Source organism: Ursus maritimus, unplaced genomic scaffold (assembly GCF_017311325.1).
Source record: "Ursus maritimus isolate PB19 unplaced genomic scaffold, ASM1731132v1 scaffold_5, whole genome shotgun sequence".
NCBI classification, from domain to species: Eukaryota; Metazoa; Chordata; class Mammalia; order Carnivora; family Ursidae; genus Ursus; species Ursus maritimus.
This window is the reverse complement of record NW_024426663.1, coordinates 78,680,524-78,708,202: the sequence shown is the minus strand read 5'-3', so window position 1 is coordinate 78,708,202 and position 27,679 is coordinate 78,680,524. Positions and strand designations below refer to the sequence as shown.

Below are 27,679 nucleotides of genomic sequence, written 5' to 3'. Positions count from 1 at the left end.
GGAGAGGGCTGCGGGCTGGGGCCAATAGTGGGCTGTGCCCCCCAGGAGGACAGGGACACAGGGGGAGGGACAGGACACAGCCCTGGGCCTCCAGCCACACAGTCCTCTCTTCCTGTTGTCTCAGGATGGTCCTGGCAGGATGCATCTGCCAGAGTTCCAGGTCCAGACCTCCCCCAAGGCCTGCTCCCGCCCCCACCGGGATCTCACACACACGTACACATGCGCGTGTGCAAACACACACACACACGCATGTCCATGGGCACGCACACACCAACATGTCAAAGACACATGCATGCACATCCACACACAAAGCCACACACACCACTTACGCACCAGCCCCCCCCCACACAAGTCCATGCCCACAAAGGCACACACACAAACACACACACGCACACACGGACCCACACCTATGGACATGCACACACACAGGCACACACNTGCTGAAGGAGGACGGGGGGGCAAGAAGCTGCTCGGGCAGCAGCGGGGTTTTCAACCAGGCAGAGCAAGCTTATTTGTGTGTCTGGGGTCAGGCCCTGTGGGAAGAATGAAGGAACGAGGCCCAGGGTTTCGGGGGGAGCTAGGGCAGCCAGAGGGGGCTGCAAGGGTGCACAGAAGCAGATGGAGCCAAGGACACATGATGTAAACCCCACAGGACCCAGGAGAGGGTGAGCTCATGGGCAGAATCTGGGGGGAAAGCCAGGGGCCCTTGGTTCTGGGCATTTGGGGAGAGTCCGCACCGCGCGGGATGCCCTCACAAGCACCGGTCGAGCATCTGAAGTTCAGGAGGGAGGGGACTTCCAACAGACATGTGAGGGTCACACACCCCAGGTCTCCCCCATCGACTTCATACTGGCAGCTCAGCGTGTGTGGGGCCAGAGATTGGGGATCAGTTAGGTCAGGGTTCACTGGGGGCTGGGACCAGTCTGCTGCCAGGGACAAGGGCCAGGGGCACCCAAGGTAGAGATTACTGACTGTCTTGGGGCCTCACAGGTACTGCCCAGCTCCAAGAGCTGGGGCAGCCCCTGCCCTAGGGAGGAGTATGCTCTTAGGGGCAGGGAAGGCCCATCAGGACCAGACTGACGTCACCATGTCACTGTGTGAACTCACGACCCAGTGCTGTACTAACCCTGTCTTCCACCCCAGGCCTGGCGAGTGGCTACTCCATGACCCCCCCAACCCTAAACATCACAGAAGAGACACACGTCATCGACTCCAGTGACAGCCTGTCCATCTCCTGCAGGTACTCGGTCCTTAGCCATGGGGACAGAGGCCTGGGTCCCCCCAGACCAAGGGGACCAGAGAAGGCCAAGGCAGTAGATGGTAGAGAAGAACCCAGAAGGCAGCCCCTCCCCAGGGCAGAGGGACCTCAAGGCTTAGTGGGGCTCCCTCGTCACCTGGGTGTGGGCACCTGGAGGCACAGACCATCCCTGGCCCCGCAGACACCTTGCACCCACTCCCATCCTACTCCCCCCCCCGGGTCACTCTAGGGTGACCCCAGGCCAGTCCATGCCCACCTGCCTGATTACCCTTCATGGACCCCAGGTCCCCTACACCCACCCCCAGCCACCTGCCACTGGCTCCAGGCCCACCCACACAGACTTCAGGCCTGTTACAACCCCTGCAGCCCCAGGGATGGTCAGCAGGCTTCTCTGCAGGCCAGCCTACCCCACGTAGGCTTAAGAGCCAAAGGCCCCAAGGGGCCTCAGGGTGCACCCTGCCCCGGGCTGGGTCCATGGCATGTGCTCAGAAATTGGGCTGTTCTGACCTTTGGGTGAGACAAGCTACGGGCAAGGCTTGTGCCCTGGGGCTGCAGCTGGGGCCCCTCTTGTGCTCTCGTGTCCTCTGCCAGGGGGCAGCACCCCCTCGAGTGGTCCTGGCCAGGGGCTCAGGAGGCACCGGCCACAGGGGAGAAGGACGGCGAGGACACAGGAGTTGTGCAAGACTGCGAGGGCACGGACACCAGGCCCTACTGCAAGGTGCTGCTGCTGCGCGAGGCCCGCGCCAACGACACGGGCAGCTACCGCTGCTACTACAAGTACATCCAAGCCCGCATAGAGGGCACCACAGCCGCCAGCACCTACGTGTTCGTGAGAGGTGAGGGGGCCATACACCCGGGCCTGGATCCTGGTGGGAAATCTGGCACCCGCAGCCCCAGCCCCAACCCGCAGACCCAGGGGGGCTGCCCCACTGCCCCTCACCTGAGTAGAGGACCCCCAAGCCCCGCCTTCCCCTCCCACAACCTGTCCCCCTCTCCTCAGACGTGGGGCAGCCATTCATCAACAAGCCAGACACGCTCCTGGTCAACAGGAAGGATTCCACGTGGGTGCCCTGCCTGGTGTCCATCCCCGGCCTCAACGTCACGCTGCGATCGGTACGGCCCTCCACCTCCCCGACTCCCACCCCAGGATCCAGCCCCTCCCCTCCCGTCCCGGGGAAAGGCGGCCACTGGTCTGGCCAGGAGAAGGGGTCTTGACAGCCACCATGTCCCTGCAGCAAAACTCGGCACTGCGGCCTGATGGGCAGGAGGTGGTGTGGGACGACCGTCGTGGCATGCGTGTGCCCACACCGCTGCTGCGCGATGCCCTGTACCTGCAGTGTGAGACCACCTGGGGTGGCCAAGACTTCCTCTCCAACCCCTTCCTCGTGCACATCACAGGTACGGGCTGCCCCCTGCAGCAGGGCCCTCCTCCGGGCACCACTGCCCATGTCCAGGGAGAACCACAGGAGGAGGACGGGGTATCCCCCCAATGCCAGGGATGGGGCCACAGGGGCCACAGCTGGTCTCAGTGACACCCTGTGCCCAGCGCTCTGCGTGTGTGCCATCCTGTGAGGGGCGTGGGGGTCACTGTGCATGTGTCACCAGGCAACGAGCTCTATGACATCCAGCTGTTCCCCAAGAAGTCGCTGGAGCTGCTGGTCGGGGAGAAGCTGGTCCTAAACTGCACTGTGTGGGCTGAGTTCAACTCAGGTGTCACCTTCAACTGGGACTATCCAGGGAAGCAGGTGAAGCCGACAGCCCCACCAGGGCCATCCTGGAACCATCCCCCGGAGTCCCTGTCACTGCCTACACCTGCCCCATGCCCACACTGTCCCCAGGAGTCCCCATCACTGCCCACGCCCACTGGGCCTGGTGCACACTGGCCTCCAAAGAGAAGAGGTTTGGACCTCATCCTGCCCTAGGAGCCCCTGCCTGATGAAAGGGGCGACCCCATGGAAAATTCTGGGTCTGGGTCCAAGGCTTCCAGAGCCATAGCTGGGCTGGGGTACGTGCCCTTGGTGCTCAGTTCTGCCAGAACCCACCTGCTCTGACCCTGGGCTTCCCCTGGGTGTGGGTAGGCAGAGCGGGGTAAGTGGGTGCCGGAGCGGCGCTCCCAGCAGACTCACACAGAGCTCTCCAGCATCCTGACCATCCACAACGTCAGCCAGCACGACCTGGGCCCATACGTGTGCGAGGCCAACAACGGCATCCAGCGATTCCGGGAGAGCACCGAGGTCATCGTGCATGGTACGGCCTGGGGCTGGGCCGGGCGTCCGTCATCAGGCCTGGGGAGCAAGGGTCCATGTGCAGTGTGCGTGGGGGTCAGAGGTCAGGGTGCACCTGAGCAGGGTGGAGTCTAGCCAGAGGGAACGGAGGGTAATGAGTGGACCCCCCGAGGGCAGGGTGAGCCCCGGTCTGCAGGCATCTGGCCACTGGGGGTGACAGACCATGGCTGGGAGTACCTGGGCAGGGATGGGTCAGCGACTCCAGGCTCTGGCTTTACACGGATGCCTCCCATTTGGCAGAAAAGCCCTTCATCAGCGTCGAGTGGCTCAAGGGTCCTGTCCTGGAGGCCACAGCAGGAGACGAGCTGGTGAAGCTGCCCGTGAAGCTAGCGGCGTACCCCCCGCCGGAGTTCCAATGGTACCAGCCCTGGCCCCTGCCTCTTGCGACCCCCCAGGCCCAGCACAAGAACAGACCACAGGGTGGGAAGGGTGGCATCCCCCACTATCAGGGTCTGTGCCCCAAGACCCCGACAGGGCCTCTCCTCTGAAGACACTCTAAGGAAGGTGCACCTAATACATAATTTAAGCCGGAGGGAAAGTTATCTTGCTATGAAACTGCAAGCTTGCAGCGGCCAGCCTGCTATCGTGGGTGGGGGTGCTGGGCACCGTGCAGGGCTCTATCTGACCAATCCCTGCACCTGCTCAGTATCTCCAAGCGCCCCGCCAGCTGGACGATGTCCTGGAGCTCTGGCCTGCCCTGCAGCAGGGGCTTTGGGTTTCTCAGGCCTCCCTCTGAACAGGTTGCTGCCCCCCACCCCAGGACCCTCCTGTCCAGAAGTTCAGAGATGCCACAGGGGTTCCACAAGCTGTTGTAGAGCCAGGCTCTGGGCCGGGCCTGAGCTGTGTGGCAGAAAGCCAGAGTTTCCAGGAGGCCCCAGAGCCCCAGCTCTGGTCTGTGACCTGAGAGTAAGCCCTTCCCTACAGGGTGTATTGAGGGTCAGTGGGGGGGGGAGGGTCCCTTAGTGGTGGCTCCACCCTTGCCAGGTGCTCCCAGAGAGCTCTCTAAGAGCTCAGGTTAGCATAGCACCCCCCACACACCCCCACACCCCCTTGGCTCATCTGAGCAGTCCGCGGGGCCCAACGCTGAGAGGTACACTCTGGCCTGACACCCAAGGTGCAGACCAGGAAACAGAGGTGGGGGAGGGGACACGGCATTCCTACCTGAGCCCTGAGCCCCCTGGGAGGGCTCTGCGTCATCCTTTCCCAGCTGGCCAGAGGAGCCCTGCACTTCCCAGCCTGGGGCACATCCCTCCAGAGGGGATGACCTTTTAGGAAAGCCTGGGGCTGAGCGAGCAGAGGCCCTGGACATTCTCAGCTGGGATCTCACAGTGCTAGCCGTAGGCTGGCAGCAGGCTACTCCTGGGAGGACCTCAGGATGCCCTGGGCCTGGGCCTGGTATAACGCCACCTCTGAGGCCACAGGCTTTGGGGTCCATTGAGGGTACCTGGTGCAGGACCAGCATTTGGGGGCAGGGGGCAGCCTGGAGCCTCCCTCACACGTCAGCCTCCTGGAGACACCTGGGGCTCTGTCCCCTGCCCTCTAAGGCCAGCAGGACTCACGCTGTTCTGGTGGGGGGAAGCCCAGGTCTGCTGCTTCCAGGGTCTGGCCCAGGCCTGACGCTCAGGCAGCTGGCTGCCTCTCACCGTTCCACTACATCTGGCTTTTCTCCTCTCACTCGGCCAACACCTGCCTCCAAGAAGTGCTCAGCTGGGCCCACTGTCCACTGAGACATGGCCTCAGGGCCCTAGTAGCCACCACAGCCCACAGGGGCCCACTCTTCTAGGCTGTCAAGGGATGATGATGAGTACGTGGACGGGTAGAGATCTAGTGGACAGATAGACAGGCCGGTCCTCCACTCCTGAAGCTTGTGTCCAGCACAGTGCATACACTGACTGCTGTAACTCAGTTAAACCTCACGACCCCTGCAAGAAAGTTCCTTTTGTTTCCCCAGTGTTCAGACGAGGACCCTGGGGGCTTGGGGCCCTGGAGGGGTTTGCGTAGGATCACTGACACAGCAGGTGGCGGACCCTGCATTTTGCATCAGAGCCTGGCAGACCACGTGGCCTAGGGTCTGCTTTGCCCTGCCCTGCGTGGGTCCCCGGATGAGTGATGTCCCTCCCCTACATCCCCCTCACTGCTGGTCTCAGACCAAGGGTGTGCCTGTCCCTCGGCTCCCTGGCTAAATGCCAGGGGAAGGTACCTGCCTGAGGGAGGACCAGTCCCAAATAGAGCCAGGGTTGCAGCTCCCAGCTCAGGCCTGGGCAGAAGTCACCCTTTGGGGTGTAAGGTATCCCTTTATTTGCATGTACATTTGTTTGCATGTGAATACGCACTGAGCACCGCATGTACTCCCGGTGGAGGGAACGGCAATATGCGGCAATACGGGGACAGTCTCTGCACCGCTCCGTGGGGGAGACAAATGGTCAAAGACATATGTGTGAAAACCAGGGTTCTCATGAGCAGGCAGGTAGAAGCAGGGCAGAGGGCAGGAGCAGGTTCCTAGGGCCGCAGGGAAAGGTCACTCTAATGAGTGGGTATTTATATACAGGAGAGAGAGGGCCATACAGGTGTCTAGAGAACTGAGCATCCAAGCAAGGTGGGGACAACGAGTCCCCAGGCCCCAGGTGGGAGTGTGAGGACAGCAAGAAGTTTCCATATCTGAAAAGCTCCAGAAAGGGCAGAGCTGGGGTCAGAAAGTGAGGCAGGGACCCCCACGGGTAAGGGTTTTGGCTGTGTTTCTAGGGGACCGCACCTCCAATTCTTTCCAGCACATACCACTGCGAGAGACGGGGCGTACAGGGTGCTATGGTTGGTCCTGAGCCTACAGGTGCCACGGGACCAGAGCAGGCCCGCAAACCATCCCCACAGCCCCTAGGCCACCTGCTCTCCAGTCCAGAGTCAGCTGCCCCAGCCCGAACCCCCGCCGCACTTCCCTGCAGCCCCCTGGTCCGGGGCAGGAGGGGTCTCTGGCTGGAGTTGGGCCCTTCAGGACTCACACCAGCCTCTTCCTGCCTCCCCTGACGGCATACTGCTGTGTTTGGGGCCTGGGTGTGGCAGGGAAGGAGTGCCAGGATGGGGCAGGAGTGGGGTCCACGCAGTCCCCTGAACTCCTTTCCTGGGCCAGGTACAAGGACAGAAAGTCAGTGTCCGGGCGCCAGAGTCCGCACGCCCTGGTGCTCAAGGAGGTGACGGAGGCCAGTGCGGGCATCTACACCCTCGCCCTGTGGAACTCTGCGGCTGGACTACGGCGAAACATCAGCCTCGAGCTGGTGGTAAACGGTACAGGGGCAGGATGGGCAAGGGGATGCCGGAGGGGAGGGCGGGCGGTGGCAGGGGCCTGCTGACCAGCTGTCTGCCTGTGCCCCCAGTGCCCCCCCACATCCACGAGAAGGAGGCCTCCTCCCCCAGCACCTACTCCCGCCACAGTCGCCAGGCCCTCACCTGCACTGCCTACGGGGTGCCCCCTCCTCTCAGTATCCAGTGGCACTGGCGGCCGTGGACTCCCTGCAAGGCCTTCACCCAGCGCAGCCTGTGAGTGTGGCCCCAACCCCAACCTTGGCTGTGACCCCCACTCCCCGCCTGCACCCCTTCCCAGAGCCCTGCTCTAAGCTCGAAGCCTACCGCAGTTCGGGGAGAGCCAATCCCTGACCCCACGTCGCCTGAGCAAGGCCCCTCCCGTCCCTAGCATGAGTCAGGCTGCACTGGACACTGGGGATGGTGCGGCCCCACCCACCTCCCTTGAAAGTAAACCCCCAGGAGACATAACTGCCTCATCCAGGAGGACCCAAGGGACCTGGGCACCAAGTGGGTGGACCTGAGCCAGTTTCATGAGCCTTGTACTGAGCCCCGAGACACACCAACCATGCCCAGTTAGCTTTTTCTGAGCCGTGTTCACGATGGCCCCTTATAGAGGAGGCAACGGAGGGTCAGAGGAGGGGCCTGCCTTTCCCAAGGTCACGGCTGTAGCGGCAGAGCTTGCCTGGCGCCAACACGACAGACAGGCCCAGGAGCATGCTCCCAGCAGGGACAACCCCGACAAGCAGGAGATGGGTGAGGAGGGTGCCAAGGTGGCCAGCGGTCTGGAGGGCACAAGGCAGCAGTGAAGGGCACAGAGTGGGGGGAGCGGGGGGTCACACTTGCCATTCGGCTAGAGATCCTTGTGGGCAGGGTAGAGGGTCACAGGCTGGGCAAGGATGGGTGCTGGGAACCCAAAGAGGAGAAGAGCAGCTGCGCACGGAGACGGGCCGTGGCCCCAGCACGATCAGAGTAGGTGGCTCTGTAGGGGCGGCCTGCTGCATCCAAGGCTCGTAAGAGATTCTTCGAGACCATCAGGCACTTCCAAATTCGCTTCCTCTGATGCGCTACCTTTATGCTCTGGGCCAACTGACAGAACCCTGGGGTGCCGCTCTGCTCTGCTGGGGGCAGACAAGAGCCTCCCTTGGGACCCCAGGCCCATATCCCAATAAGAGACCAAAGGTACTGGGGTCACACCCAACCCAGGAAGGGGCTGCAGCTCTGGACGGGGGAGAGCAGGAGTGGTGACTCTGCTGCCCCTGGGAGATCTAGGTAGACTTTGCAGCAAGGGGCACATCTCGAGGCGGGGGTGGTGGGGAACCGCGGAGCCACAGGCGTGAGCTGCTCTGTGGGCAGCAGCCCTGCGCCTGCTGGGCAAGGCTGTTCTGGGAGCCCGCACAGGACAGATTGTTGCAGGGCCATGAGCATCAAGGATGGAAGACAGTGTTCAGAAACCAAGCCCCAATCCCCTCCTTTGCCTCAGCCTGAGAGCCAGCCTTCCCCACCCAAGTGAGTCGATGACATTGAGTCTGACAGTTGCTGGACCCCCACCCGCTGTGGGGCATCCTGACCTGCCCCGGCCCTCCTTGTTCCCAACAGCCGGCGGCAGCAGAGAGATCACATGCCACAGTGCCGGGACTGGAGAGAGGTGACCACGCAAGATGCTGTGAACCCCATCGAGAGCCTGGACACCTGGACTGAGTTTGTGGAGGGGAAGAATAAGGTAGGCACCGGCCGGGCCACAGACAGGGAAGGAGAAGGGAGGCAGGGAGGAGCCCTCTCCTGGCCTCCATCTCTACCAGGCCTGCAGAGCTCTGAGAGCTGGCCCTCTCTCTGCAGTGTCTCTGGGCCTCAGCTCCCCTTACTGCATGTGGATGGGGGGGTGTTAGGGGGCTTCCAGCTGCTTCCCAGAGAAGGACGCTTAGATTGAAGGCAGCCTGGCTGGGCCCTGAGCCCCAGCCACCCACAGGCCCCAGGGCTGGGAGGGTCAGGCCTGGGGCCAGTTAGGTCCCCACTGAAGGCAACTGTGGTGCTGGGCCAGCCAGGGGGCAATGCCTAAAAGAGGCCAGGCGGGGGAGGGGACTGAACAAAGGCACCCACTTCCTACAGTCACTTCCTGTTTTCCTACACACCTCCAGAGCCTCTTCCTGTTCCAGGCCTGGCCAGGAAGTGCCCAGCTTGGAATGGGGGGGGGGGTTGTTTGGATGGTAGGCAGGGCCTATGGCCCTCTCTCCTCCCCCTGCCTCCAAGCTTTCTACTCCCCAGGCCAGAGTCCTCTGGGAGACCTGGGACCCATTCCCTTCCCTGGCCACCACCCAGGGCCCTGAGGAGGGTTCCGGGAGCAGCCCTGGGGTGAACGTGGCACATCACATGGATCTCATGCAGTGACCAGCCTTGCTCCATACCCCAAATCCTAGCCCTGGCTTGGACTGCCCCATTGCCAGACTGGGCCTGTCCCCTGCTCAACGTGGCCACAGCCTGAGCCCATCCACACCCAGAGGCCTCTCCAGTCATACCTGACTTTGCCCTCTGACCTCAGCCCCAGCCGATGCCGGCTGTTCCTAGCTATGTCCTTGATTTTTCCAGAGAACGACCTCTGCTGTGCAAGGGCTTCACCTTCCACTCCCCACCTCACCATGCCTGGTCCTGTCTCTGAGCTTTGGTCCTCTTCAGCTTGGGGCCTCAGTTTCCCCACTCCTCTCCTGGGGGCAGCAGCCCCCTTGCAGAAAGGGAGGACAGTCAGGGTGGGAGGAACTTGGGCAGGAGATGGATCCCTGTGCTCGTATGTGCTCCGCATAGACGGTGAGCAAGCTGGTGATCCAGAATGCCAACGTGTCCGCCATGTACAAGTGTGTGGTCTTCAACAAAGTGGGCCAGGACGAGCGGCTCATCTACTTCTACGTGACCAGTGAGTGACCTGGGCAGGCCCAGGTGGAGGTCGGGAACCAGGTGGGCACAGGAAGCAGGAAGGAAGGCCTGGGAGAGGACAGTGAGGCCAGGTTGGGCCCATTGAGTTTCTGATGCTGTTGGGCGCTGGGCCCCTGGGTCTGGGCGGGAGGGATAGATTTGGAGGTCATCAGCATATAGACCGGGGTGCTGGGCCATGGGGATGGAGGGAGACCCTCTGCCCCCAGCCCTGGAGGTGCCTCCCCACTGGTGCCTTCCATTCCCTGTGGCTTCACCTCCCTCCCACCCCCTTCCCAACACAGCAGCTGGCTCACAGGGACACTTTTCCTGGGGAAAAGCAGAGTGAGTCCAAAGGCAAAGTTGGGAAAGGGAGAGCGAGCACCACGGGAGGCAGGGAGGTGAGCCAGTGTCACAGCCTCCTCCTTCCTCCCCAGACATCCCCGATGGCTTCAGCATAAAATCCGAGCCATCGGAGGAGCCGCTAGAGGGCCAGGACGTGCGCCTGAGCTGCCGGGCAGACAACTACACCTACGAGCATCTGCGTTGGTACCGCCTCAACCTGTCCACGCTGCACGACGCGCACGGGAACCCGCTGATGCTCGACTGCAAGAACGTGCACTTGTTCGCTACGCCTCTGGCCGCCCACCTGGAGGAGGCGGAGCCAGGGGCGCGCCACGCCACGCTCAGCCTGACCATCCCCAGCGTGGCGCCTGAGCACGAAGGCGACTATGTATGCGAGGTGCAGGACCGTCGCAGCCACGACAAGCACTGCCACAAGAAGTACCTGTCAGTGCAGGGTGAGGCGGGCAGGGCTGCAGGGGAGGGCTGGCGGCGCTTCCCAAGGAGGCTTTCTCCCCTCCCCGAAGGCGCCTGGGCTGCCACGCGGAGAGCCTGAACCTGTTGCGGGAGGGTCCTCCTCCCCGCCCACGCTGTGGAGGCCCACCGCCACCCCCACCCCCCCAACCCTGTGCTCAAACCCGATCCTTCTAGAGCTTGACGCAAGCCGGCCCCACTCTTTGCTCCCAGCCCTGGACGGCCCCTGCCAGGCATACTCTCCTGCTTTCTGCAACTCCACTTAACTCGCTCTCGACCCCCACCCCCAGCCCTGGAAGCCCCGCGGCTCACGCAGAACTTGACTGACCTCCTGGTGAACGTGAGCGACTCCCTGGAGATGCGGTGCCCAGTGGCCGGGGCGCACGTGCCCAGTATCTTGTGGTACAAAGATGAGAGGCTGCTGGAGGAAGAGTCTGGTAGGACGGTGGACCCCGACGAAGGGCGGGGTGCAGAGGCTCGCCAGGTCAAGGCCTCAGACCCTTCTGAACTCAAAGCAACACCCCATCTGCTACAGGAATCGACCTGGCAGACTCCAACCAGAAGCTGAGCATACAGCGCGTGCGCGAGGAGGACGCGGGCCGCTACCTGTGCAGCGTGTGCAACGCAAAGGGCTGCGTCAACTCCTCTGCCAGCGTGGCCGTGGAAGGTCCGGCCTCCCCCCTGCGCCCTTCCACCCACCTGCGCCCCCCGCCCCCGCACTTGGCTCTTTCTCGTAGCCACCTCCCTCAAGTCGTGCACACCAGAAGGGGAGCTTCTCGCAGGGTGCACCCTTCTCCCCCTAACACACACACACACAGCCTGGCCCCTTTCTGCCCACTCAGGTTCCGAGGATAAAGGCAGCATGGAGATCGTGATCCTTGTCGGCACCGGGGTCATCGCTGTCTTCTTCTGGGTCCTCCTCCTCCTCATCTTCTGTAACATGAGGAGGGTGAGCGCTCCTCCCCCAACTGAGCCTCTCCACCACTCCTTGTGGGGTCTCTGTACGCCCTGCACAGCCTGTAAGATAAGGAATAAGGTCCTCAACCGCCCTGGCTCACCTGGAAGCCTCACCTCCTGGGAAGCCTCTCTGACCTCTCCATGCTGGGCTCTTACACAACCAGAGGTTGTCAGTCTGTCTGTCCCCTCCTGGCTTGAGAGTCCCAAAGGAGATCCCATCTGTCCTGGGGAAAAGGTGACCCAAGACCGTGGTATGGCCAAATCAATTAGCTGTCCCCACCCCACCCCAGCCAGCCCACGCAGACATCAAGACGGGCTACCTGTCCATCATCATGGACCCCGGGGAGGTGCCTCTGGAGGAGCAGTGTGAATACCTATCATATGATGCCAGCCAGTGGGAGTTCCCCCGGGAGCGGCTGCACCTCGGTGAGGCGATCACCCAGCCTGCCCACCTACCCTATCCTGCCCGCATAGACCGCTTCCCTCTGAAGTACTGAAATCCCTCCATTCTCGGGCCAGAAAGTCATGCCTGGCCCCCACCTGGCCTGACCTGTCCATCTGGGCGTGCATCCCAGGAACCCGAGCCAGGGCTGCAGTTCTCAGGCCCCCCGGGGTCACTTCCCGCTGCTCTGAGCAGGGTGGGCCCATCACACCTGCTGGGAGAGGATGCAGGCCTTCCTGTCTGCTTCTCCTCTCCCGCTCTCCCCGCTCCTGCTCTCCGCGCTCTTCCTGTTTGGCAGAGAGGCTCCCGAGTTTCCTCCCCCTCCTGGGCCTTCCTTCCTGGCCCTCCATGCGGGTTGCCCCTGCTGCCCGTCCCTCTTCACCCTCGCCCTTATACAGCTCACCTGGACCCGGCTCCCTGCCCCCACAGGGAGAGTCCTCGGCCATGGGGCCTTCGGGAAGGTTGTGGAAGCTTCGGCTTTTGGAATCCACAAGGGCAGTAGCTGCGACACTGTGGCTGTGAAAATGCTGAAAGGTGTGGGGTCAGCGGGTGGAGGGGGCGGCGGGGCTGGTGGGGGNNGCGACTCTGGGTGGGCTGGTGGGGCTGTGGTTCAAGAGGGGAAACTGACGTTCGGAGCCAGGGTCTCACCCAGGGTTCTTCATGGAGGCCCTGGGCTCAGATCTGAGTAATTCCCAATCCCACCTGAAACCTCAGCCTCAAAGAGGCGAGCAGGACGAGCTGGGGACCCGATGCCCCCACGCACAGAAGCTCTAGCTGCGCCTTAGCTAAGCCAGTGGCCGGGAAGAGGGACGCGCAGGGTTTGGGGGACGGCGGGCCGCGGGCCCAGCACCACGCGAAGCTCCCATGTCCCCTCCAGAGGGCGCCACAGCTAGCGAGCATCGAGCCTTGATGTCCGAGCTCAAGATCCTAATCCACATCGGTAACCACCTCAACGTGGTCAACCTCCTGGGGGCGTGCACCAAGCCCAATGGTACGGAGCTCGCTGCCCCCCGCTCCCTGGTGGGAGGGGCCTGTTGGGCTCGGTATGGGCGGGGCCGGGAGGGGGCGGAGCAGGATGGCGGGGGAGGGGGCGTTGCTGCGGTGCGTGCTTGCCCTCCCACCTGCCGTCTGTCGCCAAGCGCCTGGCTCTTGCCCTACTCTAGGCCCCCTCATGGTGATCGTGGAGTTCTGCAAGTACGGCAATCTCTCCAACTTCTTGCGTGCCAAGCGGGAGGCCTTCAGCCCCTATGCGGTAAGTGCGAGCCCTGCTAGGGGCCTGAGCTCGGCCGGGAGCCCGCAGGACGCAAGGTGGGCTGAGAGTGGGGTGGGGGCAGTGCCTCTGCTGTGAGTGGCGGAGCCCCCTCAGAGCCACTTTGTGCCTTCGCAGGAGAAGTCCCCTGAGCAGCGAAGGCGCTTTCGCGCCATGGTGGAAGGAGCCATAGCTGACCGGAGGAGGCCAGGAAGCAGCGAGAGGGCCCTCCTCTCCCGGCTCCTGATGGGCAAGGGCGGGGCAGAGCGGGCCCCTCCGGCCCAAGAAGGTAAGCGCCTTGCTTCCCCTTGCCCAGAGAGGTCGGGCGGGCGCGAGGATACCTCCTGAACAGGGGACTGTGGGAGAAGCTGGCCTCAGGTCCTCCTGGAGGGGCTTACGTGGGAGAGGGTGTAATGGGCTTTTCCTTTGGAAGGGAGGACGCCACAGGGACAGTCTGACATTTGATTGGGCATCACTGGCCATCTAGGCATTTGCCTTCCACACAAGGGTGGGAGCAGACAGGCAGAAGTAGCAGGTGCAAAGGGCCACTGATGCAACAGGATTCCCGGCACTGGGAGGGTTTAGTGGGTGTCGCAGAGAGAGTGGATGCTGAGGGGCAAGAGAGGGGGCCCACACGCTTGTTAGCTAGCACCAGGGGCTTCAGGGGCTCAAGCAGGAGAGGTGCGGCCAGAGGCGGTGAACAGATGCTCCCTTTGGGGAAGGGTAGGAGATGGGAGCCATGGAAGAGCCCCCCCCCCCAATTCCGCTGAGCCTGCCTTGCTCCTTTGTGCAGCCCAGGACCTGTGGCTGAGCCCACTGACCATGGAGGACCTCGTCTGCTACAGCTTTCAGGTGGCCCGAGGCATGGAGTTCCTGGCCTCCCGCAAGGTGACTGCCCCAGCAGGCCTCTCAGAGGGGAGAAGGGTGCAGACGACCAGCATACCAAGGGGGGCCTTGTCCTAGCTCACCCCACAGTGATGCCGTGGGCAGCGTGTGTTTCTCCCACTTTGCAGAGGAGGAAACTGAGACCAGAGCGTGGAAGTGACTTCCTGAGGTCTCTAGCTAGTCAGTGCCAGAGGTGAATGTGGAATCTGACCCCCCCACAGCCTCTTCTGCTGTCCCTATAGTTCTGGGAGCCCTCTCAATGGACGGTCCGCAGGGAGCATAGAAATCTCTCCGTGAAAGAGCAGGCCTCAGGCATGGGCGGGCCCTGGGGACCCGTGCTGACCACCCCCCTCGCACCTCCCTGTCCCCCTAGTGCATCCACAGAGACCTGGCTGCTCGGAACATCTTGCTGTCAGAAAGCGATGTGGTGAAGATCTGTGACTTCGGCCTGGCCCGTGACATCTACAAAGACCCCGACTACGTGCGCAAGGGCAGTGTGAGTGCAGGCCACGGAGGGAGGGCGGGGCTGGGGGCACGGACCTCCCATCCAGGAGCCATCTCCATGGAAGGTCAGAGAGCCCACACCTATAGGGACCTTAGCGGCCTCACCAGGGCACGTGGGGCAGGGGAGCAGAGACAGGAGCTGACGATCAGGGACCATGGTGCTTCGACTGGGGCTTGTGTTGGCCCCCTGCCTTTGTCCACGAGGCGGACGCTGACTGACCCCGCATGTCTGCGCTGCAGGGGATGGGCCTCAGAGGTGGACCCCGCATGGGTCCATGTGGGTGCTGGGAGCAGCGTGCCTCTCATCTGTGGTGCTCAGAGGTGGCCGGGCAGGCACTTGAATGAGTTCTCAAAGCTAATTGGGGGTTTGTGGCCTGGAGGAGGAAGGAAGAGGCTTGGAGAGGGGAGCAATGGGCGGGATGGGTCTAGGATGTGGTGGGCCGCTCTGCCAGCCTAGCCATGGTGCGGAAGGCCCGTGCCCTTCATTCTAATTCACGGCTGAGTGGAGGCGGGTGGATGGGAGAGTCAGGTGCGCCTTCCAGAAGCCCCCTCTGCAGGCTGTGAGGAAGGAGGAAGGGGTGTGCTGGGGTGGAGGCAGAGGCCAGTCAGGAGGGGCTGGGGCCCTCAGGGCTCCCAGGAAGAGGCCCCAAGAGGTAGAGAGACAGACGATGGGGAAGGCACATCACAAGCCCCAGGACAAGTGGTCAGGAGTGATGCCCGGCTTCCAGTGTGGGGACCAAGTGAGCAACTGAGGGGGTACGGTGAAGGGGTACAGGGTCCTGATTCCTCCAGAGGCTGGGTCTGGGGTCTGGGGGAGGAGGGGTTCCAAGTGCCCCCCAAGAGCATGCAGGGGAAGAAAGGGGCCCAGACAGACCCAGGAGAACAGCAGCAGGGTAGAAGCCTTCGAGGAAGATGCCAGGCACTTACAGGGTAGGGGCCAACTGTGAGAGTCTTCTGAACGCACAAGGGGTGGATGTGGCCCAAGGCCCTTCTTGGGGTGTGGCTCCAGCATTCTGGGCAGGCTGGGGGTGAGAGAGGGGCTGCCTGCGTGTTTGGCCTTCTTCCTCTCTTCCCTCCCTCCATGGAGACCTGCCTCCTTCCGCCTCCCCCAGGCCCGGCTGCCCCTGAAGTGGATGGCCCCCGAGAGCATCTTTGACAAGGTGTACACCACACAGAGTGACGTCTGGTCCTTTGGGGTGCTGCTCTGGGAGATCTTCTCCCTGGGTAAGTGCAGGGCAGGCTGTGGGGGTGGGGAGAGGCAGGAGTCTAGGCTGCCCGTCATCACCAGCACTTCTGAAGCAGGGGACTGGGGGCCCAGTGCTGTTGCACCTGCAGCAAGCCATCACTCTTCGGCAAGTGGTCCAAGAGCCCTCCACCTCTCCCCTCTGCCTCCAGCCTGGGCCCCCCTGGCGCCACCTTTACAGGTGTGCTCCGGCCTCTGACAGGTGACAGGGCACAGCCTGTGTTTACCGGGCAGTCCCCGGGATCAGCACAGGTCCCAGCGGAGAAGCCTCACAGGTCCCCCAGATCTTCACGTCCCTGGATGAGCCCCCACCTTGACCTGTCACCGGGGAGGCCGCTCCTGCCTTCAAGGGCTGGAGAGAGTACCGGAGGAGACTGGGCGCTCACACACAGGGGGACCTACTTACGAGAGCTCCACGTGGGCCCCTGGCTCCCACTGGGGCCAAGATGAAGCCCCCATGCTAGGGCAGAGCCGGGCGGTGAGCAAACGGAGAAGTAAAATCGCCAAAGAGCCACCAGGATGAATACTATCACTACAAATGCAAGGGCCTGGAGAGCACAGGGCGGGCAGGGCTGTGTGTGAGCTGGAGGGGAGGGCCCAGCTGATGGAGGGGCTCGGGAGGGCAGGCGGGCCAGGGAGGACAGCAGGCCAGGGTGAGGGGCCAGCAAGCCTCCTGGTCCCCGCATGTTGGAAGTGGGCCGGGCGTGGGCAGGGGGCATCAGGACGTGCAGCAAGGGGGAGGAGGGGAGGTCCATGCAGCCCCTGTGAGCCTGCCGGGGTGTGGACCTGGACCTGAGTCCCAGGGGAGCCACTCAGGGCTCAAGGGAGAGAGCAGTATGACTCGTCTTCCGAGGATTGCCCTGCGGCTGTGTGGCTTGCACTTAGGGCCCCAGAGGGACGGAGAGGCTCTTTGGGGCGGTTTCTCCTGTGGTCAGGAGAGGCGAGCTGCTGCAGGCCAAGGAGGAGTTAGGTCCCGGGTGTGTTAGCAGGCAAAGCCACGGGATGTAGGAAGGGGTTTGACTAGCAGCCAGGGAGGGTGTCTCTGAAGAGGGGTGATTGTGACAGGCCTGGCTTGATTGGCTCACTGTGGCTCCCTGACCCTAGTGATCCCCCATGTTTTCACTCATCATCCTCTTTTAACCCAATGAAGAGCCATCGTGGCGGTACAGAAGGGTCTTGGCCGCCCCCCTGCGCCAACCCTGGCCTGGGAGCAGCAGGACCAGCCCCCAGCCATAGGGGGCCAGGAGAGAGGCAGTTTGGGCAGCAGGTGTCTGCTCCCCACCCACCCCTACCCCATTCCTGTTCTGCCATCAGGGGCCTCCCCCTACCCGGGGGTGCAGATCAACGAGGAGTTCTGCCAGCGGCTGAAAGAGGGCACACGGATGCGAGCCCCAGAGCTGGCCACTCCCACCATGTGAGTTTGCCCTGCTGGCTCTGCAGGTGGTGGGGGCTCGGAGGGGGAGGTTGCCACGGGTGGGGGTTTTTGTGCACAGGCAGGGGGCAGAAGTGGAGAGGGGGTGCAGGCACGGGGATGGGGTAGAGGCCTGCAGATGAAGTCTCTTACTCCACCATTGGTCCATTGACAGCTCTCCCCACCTCCCCGCCAGGCAGAAGAGACTGGGTGGACAGAGGAGGGGCGAGGGATGGGGGTTAGGCAGGGGAGCTGGGGTCTGCTGGTGCAGGCGTGCTCAGACCACAGGCCAGCAGCCAGCTTTACCCGCAGACGCAGCGTCATGCTGAGCTGCTGGTCAGGAGACCCCAAGGAGAGGCCTGCGTTCTCAGAGCTGGTGGAGATCCTGGGGGACCTGCTGCAGGGCGGGGGCCGACAGGTAAGTCCTCTGGCCTCCCTGTCTGGCCTTCTGGCCCCCAACCTCAGGGCCCTCAAGCAGCTGGCCAGGGCCCGTCTTTGGCCATGAGGAGCCCGAGGCAGATCTTCGGGGGGTCTGCAAGGAGCCCCTGTCTCCGGCAGAAGGATGATGTGTTCCTCCACGTCCCTCTGTGCTTCTGCTTCCTGCAGCCCCGCCCCCTGCACCCACCCTTGACTTCTGTCTCCCTCCCCCCAGGGTGCCCAGGGGTGGGGGCAGGGAGCAAGCCAGCTCAGGGCTGCCCCAGTGCTCTGGGCTCTGGAGGAGTGAGCAGGGGCTGCCTGCAGCACTTGGAGTCCAATCTGTGCCCAAAAGGGGGGACCCTGGGTTGGGACTGTACCTGCTGCGCCCTTCTCCTTGTAAGTGGGGCACCTGGCAGGGCTGCGGGGAGAATTTGCCAGGCAGGCTCATTTAATCCTCATGGCACCTTGGAGCACAGAAGTTCCCCGGTCAGGAGCCCCGGCAGTCCTGAGCCCAGGGGCGGGGGCCGTGGCAGCACAGCCATCTCTGACCCCCGCGGCCTCTGCCATTCCTGCCAGGAGGAGGAGGAGGACTGCATGGCCCCCTGCAGCTCTCAGAGCTTGGAGGACGGCAGCTTCTTGCAGGCGTCCACCACAGCCCTGCACGTGGCCGAGGCCGACACCGAGGACAGCCCGCCGAGCCTGCACCGGCACAGCCTGGCCGCCAGGTCAGCTGCCCTTGCCCGGGTCCCGGGATCCCCCCAGGGCAGGGAGAAAGCAGGCTGGTCGCGGTATATTTTATTCCCGCCAGTCATCAAGGGGCAGCAAACGACAAGGACTTGAGAGACCTTTGTACCCCAACTGAAAGAGCACAGTGATTTTAAATGACAGTCCTGGGGTCTCGGGCTCCCTGGAAGGCCTGGTGAGCCTTGGGGACCCCCCAAGGCCACGTAGCCTGTGACTTCACTTTCCTCTGCGCCCCCTCAGACCCTGCAGGCTTCTTCCACCAGCCACCCCAGCGCACAGGAGAATGTGTTCACGCCCATGCACACACACAGCCCCGCACGCACAGGCCAGGTGTGGCTTGCACCAGACTGCCCGCCTTGCACAGAGAGACCCTTTCCGGGGTGAAAACCCCCCAATCTCACCAGCCCCGTGCCACACCCAGGCTGGGTACGCCCCACTCGCCTCCCGTGCCCTTCCCGGGAGGTGCTCTCCTCTTGCACAGAAGAGGAGACAGCTCAGCACAGGGGGGTGGCGTGGTGGATGGCTGCAGGGGGTCCTCCGGGAGGAGCCTAGACCAGGCCTGGGGCCCTTCTGGGAGGAGAGGGGGCAGGAGAGGTGGAGAGAGCTTTCCGGAGCGCATTTCTTCAGCAGTCTGTTTTCCGCCCACAGATACTACAACTGTGTGTCCTTTCCGGGGTGCCTGGCCAGAGGGACTCAGACCCAGGGCTCCTCCAGGATGAAAACGTTCGAAGAATTTCCCATGACCCCGACGACCTATAAGGCCTCGGTGGTAAGTGGGGCAGGTGGGCCTGTGTACCCCAGATCGGGCTTTCTCCACTGGGAGGAGTATCAGGACCTCCTGAGACCAGCAGGGAATCCAGCTCAGGAAGGGGCGCCTTCCTTTGTCCCTTGAAATGTCAAGTCCAGATTTCACGTTGGGCATGTTGAGGTGCATGTGCTCCTGTGATGCCGCCATCTCTCAGCTGCTTTCCTGCGTGCCCTCCTCACCCATACCAGTCTCCCCTCCGCGCAGCAAAGAAACCCAGTGGAAAGACAGCTTCTCCTTCCAGATGGTTATGGTTGGATTAGCCTGAGTCAGGGCTTCCCTTTGGTGGCCACCAAGCCATGTGGCCAAAGAGAAGGTTCGAGGTCCCTCGAGGAAGAGGCCGGGGTATGGGGCACAGGACACAGCATGTTCTCAGATCTACTCAAGCAGAGTGGGCCTCTCTGGGCACTGGGACGCTGGAGCCCGTGGGTCCAGTTTGCAAAAGCAGACTCGTCCTCAGCCTGGTGCCAGTGCACACATCTGGGAACCTTCCCGCCTAGGCCTCCCTGCAGACGGACCTGGTCAGAGAGCACTGGCCCCAGGCTCATGTCCTCAGGGCCAGATGGGGATGTTGGGCGGGGGGGCCCAGGTCTGACAAGAGTGCTGTTCCTCTCCATGTCATGCAAAACGAAAAGCATGCCAAGTCACGCACCATCGAAGGGCGACAGAGCCCCGCTGAATGTGGGATGTGTCTGCGTGAGGACCATTTTTTTACACCATGAGCTGCTAGGTTCTTAAGATAGGCTCCCTGGTTCTCCTTGTGTTCCTGCTCTGCCTCCACCCTCAGCCTCAGTTTCCCCCCACCCCAGCAGGGGTGTGTGACCCTGACCTGCATGTTCCAGCGAGGAACGGACACCTGCTTTCTGCTCGATTTCCATGGGGCGGGTGTCAGGCCGGCAGTGTAAGTCCATGCCACGCTGCCCTGGCTGGGGGGATGGGGGGGAGCAGCTGCCTGCAGACGGGCTTGTTCTCTCCCCACAGGATAACCAGACGGACAGTGGGATGGTCCTGGCCTCCGAGGAGTTTGAGCAGTTGGAGAGCAGGTACAGACAAGAAAGTGGGCTCGGGTAGGGTTTCTAGAGCCTCTTTCCCTGCAAAGGGCCAGGACGGGGGAAGCTGGACCTGTGTGTGCCCATCACTGACTCACCCGAAACCTCTCATGGCTCCCTATTGCTTTTTGGGGGTGTTCAAAACAAGCTGCTCTGGGACTCAAGGCCTTTGGCCACAGAGAAGCCCCCTCCCCCATCAGCATCCTGGCCCAGCACACCTGGTGCTGGTCCCCACACCTCCCTTCCATCTGACGGGTGCTCGGATGCCACTCTGTGAACCCAGTATGATCTAACCTGCTCACTGTGCGTACACACCCCTCCCACAGCCAGGGGGCGCCACCACCATCCCAGGGCACTCCCCCACCCCACCCCCATTTAAGCTTCATGGCCCCAGAAGCCAGACAGATCATGCGACCTGGAGCTGACTGGTGTCCTATTGTGATAAGAATGCAGTCACAGAGAAATCCTCGTATGCCTGCACAGAGGGCGACCTCCCTTTGTCCAAGAAGATAGCACCCCCCAAAAAAACAGCCCTGAATGTTTCATATTTTAAGGGTATAGACGAAATCGTTAAATGTCTACCTATTCACTCTAGTAGTCGACTTGCACGTCGCTGTTTAAATGACAGGACTTATGGGCGCCTGGCTGGCTCAGTCGGTAAAACATGGGCCCCTTGTTCTGTGTCTTTGTCGGGAGCCCGTTTTTGGGGTCATCGGACACAGTCTTTCCAGAACAAATCCTGGCCTCTGCCTATGTGGTTTTTTAATCAATGTATGATGTTGCCAATGAGTTTTTTACCCGAGCCCGCAAGGATTTATTTGTATCACGTTAGGAGCGTTGATGTGATTCTTCACCTTTCTGGGAGGTGTATTTATGATTTCTTTTTTTTTTTTTTAAGATTTTATTTATTTATTTGACAGAGATAGAAACAGCCAGCGAGAGAGGGAACACAAGCAGGGGGAGTGGGAGAAGAAGAAGCAGGCTTATAGTGGAGGAGCCTGATGTGGGGCTCGATCCCATAATGCCGGGATCACGCCCTGAGCCGAAGGCAGACGCTTAACCACTATGTCACCCAGGCGCCCCTATGATTTCTGCAACTGAACCAACCAGTGGTTATTTTCCCAGCAGCCCACAAAGGGCGTGTTTGCGGCACTGAGCGTGCTGGTGGTTTGGGGGGGGGCACGTACCCAGCCATAATTACTGCACCTGTACCATGCATCTTGGCCTCCTTTTTTTGTTTCTATTGATTTGATCAGGTGATCTCCGTTAGTAACCTAGTTCTGGAACATAAATGGTAATTGCATTATTGGAAATAATGTCTGGCTAATGTTTCTTTACCAAACAGTATTTTGTATCTCAAAAAAAAAAAAAAAGTAATTCAGTAAGAGGGTGAGTCAGAGGATGGTTGCTACGTAAGTTCTGATCTCCACACATCTTCATAAAAACAGCCCATGGAGTCAGGCCACTCAGAGCCCATCAGCAGGAGAGAGACACAAGTTTATGTGTGAGGAGGAAACTCCACTCTGGGGCCAGCAGAGCTGTACCCTAGTCATGGCGGAAGGAGAGAAAGAGGGGGCCCGCCCCGGGAGAGAGGAGTGTTTCAAGGTTGTTGGGACAAACCAGGGGGATAAGGGAGGAAGCGGAGGTCTGCTGGAGGAGAGCAGGGCTCCAGGGCCAGTCAGAGGCACCAGGGGCAGGTATCTGGGGAAGGCACTTCTTCCGAATGGCCAGTGAGCAGGACGCGAGTGCTTCGTGCTAAAGGAAGAGGAAGGCTGCAGAAGGAAAGAGTGAGTTCTCCGGAAGCAAGAATCCAGAAGACAGATCCACACCCAAGGGAACGGTTTATTACAGAAATTGCACCTCACAATGGCAGCAACAGAAAGCACTCTTGTCCACACGGGTTCCCTTGGAAGCACATCCCGACCAGCCCTCGAGAGGTGCACCTGCATTCACGTGGCATGTGGAACATTCTCCAAACAGATGCAAGGATCGCATGTGCCTTGGATGGCTCTGTGGGGAAGAAGGAGGGGCTCTCTTTGCCCAATCCTTTCCTGTCTCCTGTGAACCACCGATCAGCAGTCCCCCCAGGGAGTCCTCATTTCCAGATCACTTATGTGGCCCTTTCAGTGGCCACACAGGATTCGAGATCCACACCCTGCAGTGTGGCGTCTCCTCCGATGGTGTAGGCATGAGAAAGATCTGGAAGCCCCGGGCTTGTGGTCGGTCAGCATGGCTGCATGGCAGCAGCTGAGAGGGGGCCCAGCACTCCCAGCAAAGTGACTGGTTGGTTCCTGGTGGTGATACGACACCGTAACGTGAAGGGAGCCTTCGCAAAGAATGGTACAGTTGAAGGAATTCAAGGTGATACCAAAGATGTGGGTCTAATGCATCACGCCTAAATGAGGAAGCTTCCCATGCCACCCACTTCCCAAGCGCCTTCCGTGGGAGAACCAGATATTTCTAGTCCCGGAAATCCCAGCATGAATAATCATGAACAGAAAATATAAGCACGATCCATACAGAGTTATTATAAGAATAAAAAAAATAGAATGAAAACTTTTCAGTAGATGTCAACACTCAAAAAAAAAAAAATGAAGCAGGGAAAAGCTGATGCAGTACTCCAACGTGAATTAAATACACAGTTAAAGAGCTGCACCAGGAGTCGGAAATGCCAACATTCAGAATGGAAATGAACAGTGTGAAGGTGTCACATGGCGGCTGACTACATTCAGGAAAAAAACTGAAATAAAAGACAGATCCCCTCAAAAATGAAGACCGTAGGGGTGGGGGCACACAAGGATCAGTAGATATGATCGGTGCTCCCTTACAGGGGAAGACACAGAAGATGGATATGAAGAGACGAAAGAAAACCGAAATAAATACAGAGGTAAAGAAGATCAGAAAGAAGTTGGCGAGTGCAGTGGTTCAGTGGGAAAATCCAGTATATGTACAATTGGAGTCTCCGAGGGAGACGATGCCGGCGCAGCAGACCTAGTATCGCACACTTGTAATTCAAGGGAGCTCCTCAAATAAAAGAACGGAATCTACATATCAGAAGAGGGCCTGGGAAAGCTCCCCCAGAGCAGAGACTTGGATGCGTATGTGAGTTGAACTGGTAGATTGTCAAGGTAAACATTCTGGGAATTCAGGCAGAAAGGCTGAGTCATTTATGAGGAGAAAAAAAAGTCAGGTTGGCACCGGGCTTAGCACCATGCACCACAGAAACAAAATCAGAAGAAATGAAGCAAGGTCTTCAAAAATCTCAAAGAATGGAGGCGCCTGGGTGGTGCAGTTGGGTAAGCCTCCGACTCTTGGTTTCGGCTCAGGTCGTGATCTCAGGGTCGTGAGATCAAGCTCTGTGCTCAGTGAGGAGTCTGCTTGACGATGCTCTCTCTCCCTCTGCCCCTCTCCCTGCTCGTGCTCTCTCTCTCTGTCTCTCTGTCTCTCAAATAAGTAAATCAACCTTAAAAAAAAAAACCTCGAAGAAAGTGAGAGCTAAGCAGGGAGCATCCCAGGGCTGTCAGGGAGGAGTCAGGGGTGGGGGCTGGCACGGGCAGGGCCTCCCAGGCCGGGGTGAGAAGCTCAGTGCTCATTCTGAGAGTGACGAAGGATGTGTCAGGAGAAGGACGTCCTCCAGCAGGAAGGATCTCTGAGGCAGGGTTGGGAGAAGAGAGACAGGCCAGGATCGCACCGAGCATCAGAGGTGGGCGCTCACTCTGGAGCGGGGCAGGACGTGCAGAGAGGGGCTCGGGCACATTCTGGAGTCAACACAGACAAGACTTCTGGATGGACTGGATGTGAGGGGTTTGGGGAAAGGGAAGTGCAAGGATGAGCCCCAGCGTCAGCCTTGGTGTGGTTACCGAGATGGGCGAGCCTGGGAGAGAAACAGGTTTGGGGGCCATGAAGTGGGCATTCTCAGTCGTCCCATGTGCCCAGGCTGAGGACAGAGAAAGCCCCAGGGTTTGCCAACACTCACATCAGTCCGGCTCAGTGTGTGAGTCAAGTCTGTGTTTCCGAGGGCTCTGGGCTTGCTCGGCGCTCTGGTGGTGTCTTCGGTGACTCCAGCCAGACCCCGACCAAGGTCCTGTCCCTCTTCTCTTCTTGTCTTACTGACCAGCACCTTCCCTGTCTTGGCAGCTGTAAAGGACCGGGCCGGAACGTGGATGTGACCAGGGCGTACTCTGACACCCAAGGGCGGCGGCGGCGGCTGGACCGGGGGGCACGGGGAGGGCAGGTGTTCTACAACAGCGAGTACGGGGAGCTGGCGGGGCCGCAGGACGAGGGCGACTGCACCCCGTCCGCCCGCGCACCCTTCTTCACAGACGACAGTTACTGAGGCTGCCCCGGGCAAGGCCCCCAAGCCCCCGGGTCTGACAGCTGGTGGGGGCCGTGCCTGGAGGCAAGCAGAGGGCTGGGGCCAGGCTGGGAGCTCCTCTCCCTCAGCTTGGACAGGAGGTGTTAACTCCTCCCTTGTTAGGAAGAGCAAGACCCAGGCTCCGGGGCTCCCCCAGACTCCGTCACCACACCTGCCGCCCCAGGCCACCTTGCGGATGCCCTGGGGCCTTCTTCCCTTGAGATTCGGATTCCATTAAGCCCTATACCCATGGGCCAGTCCTGATTGCCTCTCCCACCGTGGTGGGTGGGGCATGATCCCCATTTTCTAAGGAGGACTCTGAGGGTCTGAGAGTCACAGTGACGCAGGCAGAGCCAGACTTGAGCTGCGGTCCCCAGGTCCCGCCCCATTGTTCACTCCACTCATTCCCATGGGAATGGCTTTCTTGGCTCTCCAAGGCTGAGAGAGGGTGCCATATTTCCACCTCAAATGACAAACGAGGAGTTGGAGGGGATGCCCTCTCCTGAGCCCGGCCCAACAGCTCCCCTCCCAGGGGCCGTGGTCTCTGCCGGGCCAAGCGTCAGGTGTACCTTCCCCTGGGTGTTGACAGCTCTTCAACAGATGGTTTTTCATTAGAACTTCAGAGACTAGTTGAGCTGCTGTGAAGAATTTATTTTTCAAACCCTTCGTCTGAGGGGAGCCCAGGGAAGGTCTTTCTGAATCTAGACGATTCTTGCCTCTGACCCCCAGTCAGGCATTGACACAGCACAGGCCGCTGCACCCCCCTGCCTGGCCCAAAATGGGAAAAACCAGCTGATGGTCCAGAGCGGCCCAGTTTCAGAAATGGCTGGTTCTCCCCTGGGGGCCTGAATCTGCCACCCAAGGCACCTTCCAAGCTGTGAATGGCCTTTTGAGAAGCAAACACCGTGGGAGCCACTGAGGAAGGTCTCTGGTGTTGGCCCAGGGCAACCATCTTCTGTGCCAGGAGGCTGTCAGCAGACGTTCTGGTGGCCCCAGGGGGACCCTGTGTCTTTCCCCCTGGTCTGTGCCTGATGGCGCCCTGGCAGGTCAAGCCTCTGCCCTCCCAGGGGAGTGGCCAAGGGCCCTCTGGAGGCTGGAGCTGTTCTGCCCAGGGCCACCCCACACACACACATTCCAGCACCCACTGCCCAGCCATCCCTCCCCCTGGCCAGAGAGAGACCCTTCTCCAGTTAGCACCGTGGAGACGGACATCCCACCCCCACCCCCACGAATCGCTTGCAGGACAGGCGGCCGTGCAGCGAGCAGGGGCTTGCCCGGTAGAACACCCCCTCCCCCCACCGCCCCTTGTGTATTGTTCAAGATACGTCGAATGCACGTGTGACTGTAATCCTCGCTGTCCCCAGTGGCCCTCCTCCTCTGATGTCACCTGACTGGGAGACATAGGTCTCAGGTTTAGCTTGTGGAAGTCCGGAGGCTGTTCTCACCCAGAGGAGCAAGGCTCATGATGCAGGTGCAGGGGCGGCCCCCCAGGACCCTCCCTACGTGCATTCCACCTGTTATTGTCACCTCTCCTCCTGCACACGCAAAGATGTATTGGGAAGAAAACCCACGACAGCCTTGTAGACCATGTGTTCTGAAAGATCTAAAATATTTAACAAAAGATAATAATAAATTTGATGCCAGTCTTTGAGTTACAGTGAATGGGTTCTCAGCTAAGTCCCAGCTGTCTGTGAAGACTGGATTCCTGCCGTCCTCCCACAGGATCGTCAGCCCAACCAGGCCACTGGACAGGCCATGCGAAGGACCAGACTGCAGAGGCCTGGGCTCTGGGTCCTGTCCCCAGCCAGCGGTGCAGTCCCCCAAGGCCACCAGCAGAGGGCGCTCGGGAAGCACCAGGAGGCCGGGCTCCCGGGCCCTCAGGCCAGGAAGCGCCCAGCCTGGCGTGCTACAAACCCGTCCTAATGTCTGCTTTGATGGGTAAAGTGACACAGCACTCTGTCCCCTCCTCCTAGAGCCAAGTGTGCCTCCAGTCCTGGTGACAGTGACCCAGGCTCCTGTCTCACTGGGCCCAGCAGGTGCCTTCGACCACCCCCATTCTCACCCAGGGGCAGGCTAGAGGCATGCAGTGAGCACGCGTGTCACCTCACTGGTTAAGTGTGTGTCTGAACTCCGAGATCAGGGAGGTCCGAGCTGGGTCTCCAGCTTCAGTCACCCCCGGGGACATGCGCTCCAGCCAGGCAGGGTGGCAGGGCCCTCCACAAGTCCTGCCATGTTTGCATGATTTCCCTTCGCCCGAGAGCAGCTGGCATAGAGGTGGCTGTGGGTTGGGCCATGCCATTGGCCATAGGAATGTGGCCCAGCAGTAGCCCCGGAGGTTCGGTGGGGAGAGCAAGCGATGACCCCTAGAGCTGGCTTTGGCGTGGGCCCAGGTGTGTGTGGGGCAAGCAGGGGACACCTCACCCAGGGGAGCAGATAGGATGGAGCCCAGCAAAGGTCAGGAGCCAGAGGTCATCCTGTGTCTAGGCCTCTCCCAGGCTGGCGAGCATTCTGGGTGCCTGCACCCCTCCTCGGGCTGTGATGCCCATTGTCCTGGCCTGGTGGGCAGAAAGAGCCCCCCCCCAAGGCAGCTGGTAATGATGGGTTTGTTGTTTTTACTTCTATAATCAATTTAATCTAAATGTGAATACAGAAAAAACACACACCCCCATTAGGTTCGGACATTTCAACTCTACAGTTTCATTGGTTGGATATAACCACTCCCTGGATAGACACTCCAACCCGGGTGGCGGCTGTCAGGCTGCCTGTCCAGCTGCCCAGCCCAAACCATGTTCACGCACGGTTCTGGGCAGGGCTGTGCTCACACTTCTGGGCTCCTCTGGTCCTACCTGGGCTAGACACCCAGGGCTACACTCACTGTCTCGAGGTCCCAGCCCTGCCTCACTCCCCAGAGCACCAAGGTCTCCAGGTGTGAATGGGAACTCGGCCAGCAAGGGGACCGTTGGGGGCATCCCAGCAGTGCGTTCCCGCCTTGGGGTTCCTCGCCCCACCTCGTCCTCTGCCCCAGCCCCACACTCCTATCAGCCGTGACTCAGCTTCTCTAG

The 27,679-nt window shown here is 60.8% G+C and overlaps 1 protein-coding gene across 1 annotated transcript in view; it reads left to right on the top strand.

Annotated features, from left to right (window-relative positions):
• Window positions 1-26,263, top strand: part of FLT4 (fms related receptor tyrosine kinase 4) — a 40,437-nt gene extending 14,174 nt beyond the window's left edge. The window contains exons 2-30 of the mRNA XM_040622714.1: window positions 1,144-1,240; window positions 1,850-2,094; window positions 2,259-2,371; window positions 2,494-2,656; window positions 2,864-3,003; window positions 3,337-3,505; window positions 3,784-3,901; window positions 6,668-6,822; window positions 6,912-7,074; window positions 8,437-8,560; window positions 9,637-9,745; window positions 10,179-10,541; window positions 10,848-10,994; window positions 11,093-11,224; window positions 11,400-11,506; window positions 11,805-11,940; window positions 12,386-12,490; window positions 12,834-12,947; window positions 13,120-13,208; window positions 13,344-13,494; window positions 13,999-14,093; window positions 14,464-14,586; window positions 15,707-15,818; window positions 17,152-17,251; window positions 17,561-17,666; window positions 18,242-18,390; window positions 19,058-19,178; window positions 20,196-20,257; window positions 24,401-26,263. Of these exons, the coding sequence (XP_040478648.1) occupies window positions 1,144-1,240; window positions 1,850-2,094; window positions 2,259-2,371; window positions 2,494-2,656; window positions 2,864-3,003; window positions 3,337-3,505; window positions 3,784-3,901; window positions 6,668-6,822; window positions 6,912-7,074; window positions 8,437-8,560; window positions 9,637-9,745; window positions 10,179-10,541; window positions 10,848-10,994; window positions 11,093-11,224; window positions 11,400-11,506; window positions 11,805-11,940; window positions 12,386-12,490; window positions 12,834-12,947; window positions 13,120-13,208; window positions 13,344-13,494; window positions 13,999-14,093; window positions 14,464-14,586; window positions 15,707-15,818; window positions 17,152-17,251; window positions 17,561-17,666; window positions 18,242-18,390; window positions 19,058-19,178; window positions 20,196-20,257; window positions 24,401-24,599 (4,007 nt within the window). The 3' untranslated portion in view covers window positions 24,600-26,263. The remainder of the gene's footprint in view (window positions 1-1,143; window positions 1,241-1,849; window positions 2,095-2,258; window positions 2,372-2,493; window positions 2,657-2,863; window positions 3,004-3,336; window positions 3,506-3,783; window positions 3,902-6,667; window positions 6,823-6,911; window positions 7,075-8,436; window positions 8,561-9,636; window positions 9,746-10,178; window positions 10,542-10,847; window positions 10,995-11,092; window positions 11,225-11,399; window positions 11,507-11,804; window positions 11,941-12,385; window positions 12,491-12,833; window positions 12,948-13,119; window positions 13,209-13,343; window positions 13,495-13,998; window positions 14,094-14,463; window positions 14,587-15,706; window positions 15,819-17,151; window positions 17,252-17,560; window positions 17,667-18,241; window positions 18,391-19,057; window positions 19,179-20,195; window positions 20,258-24,400) is intronic.
• Window positions 26,264-27,679: the final 1,416 nt, after the last annotated feature.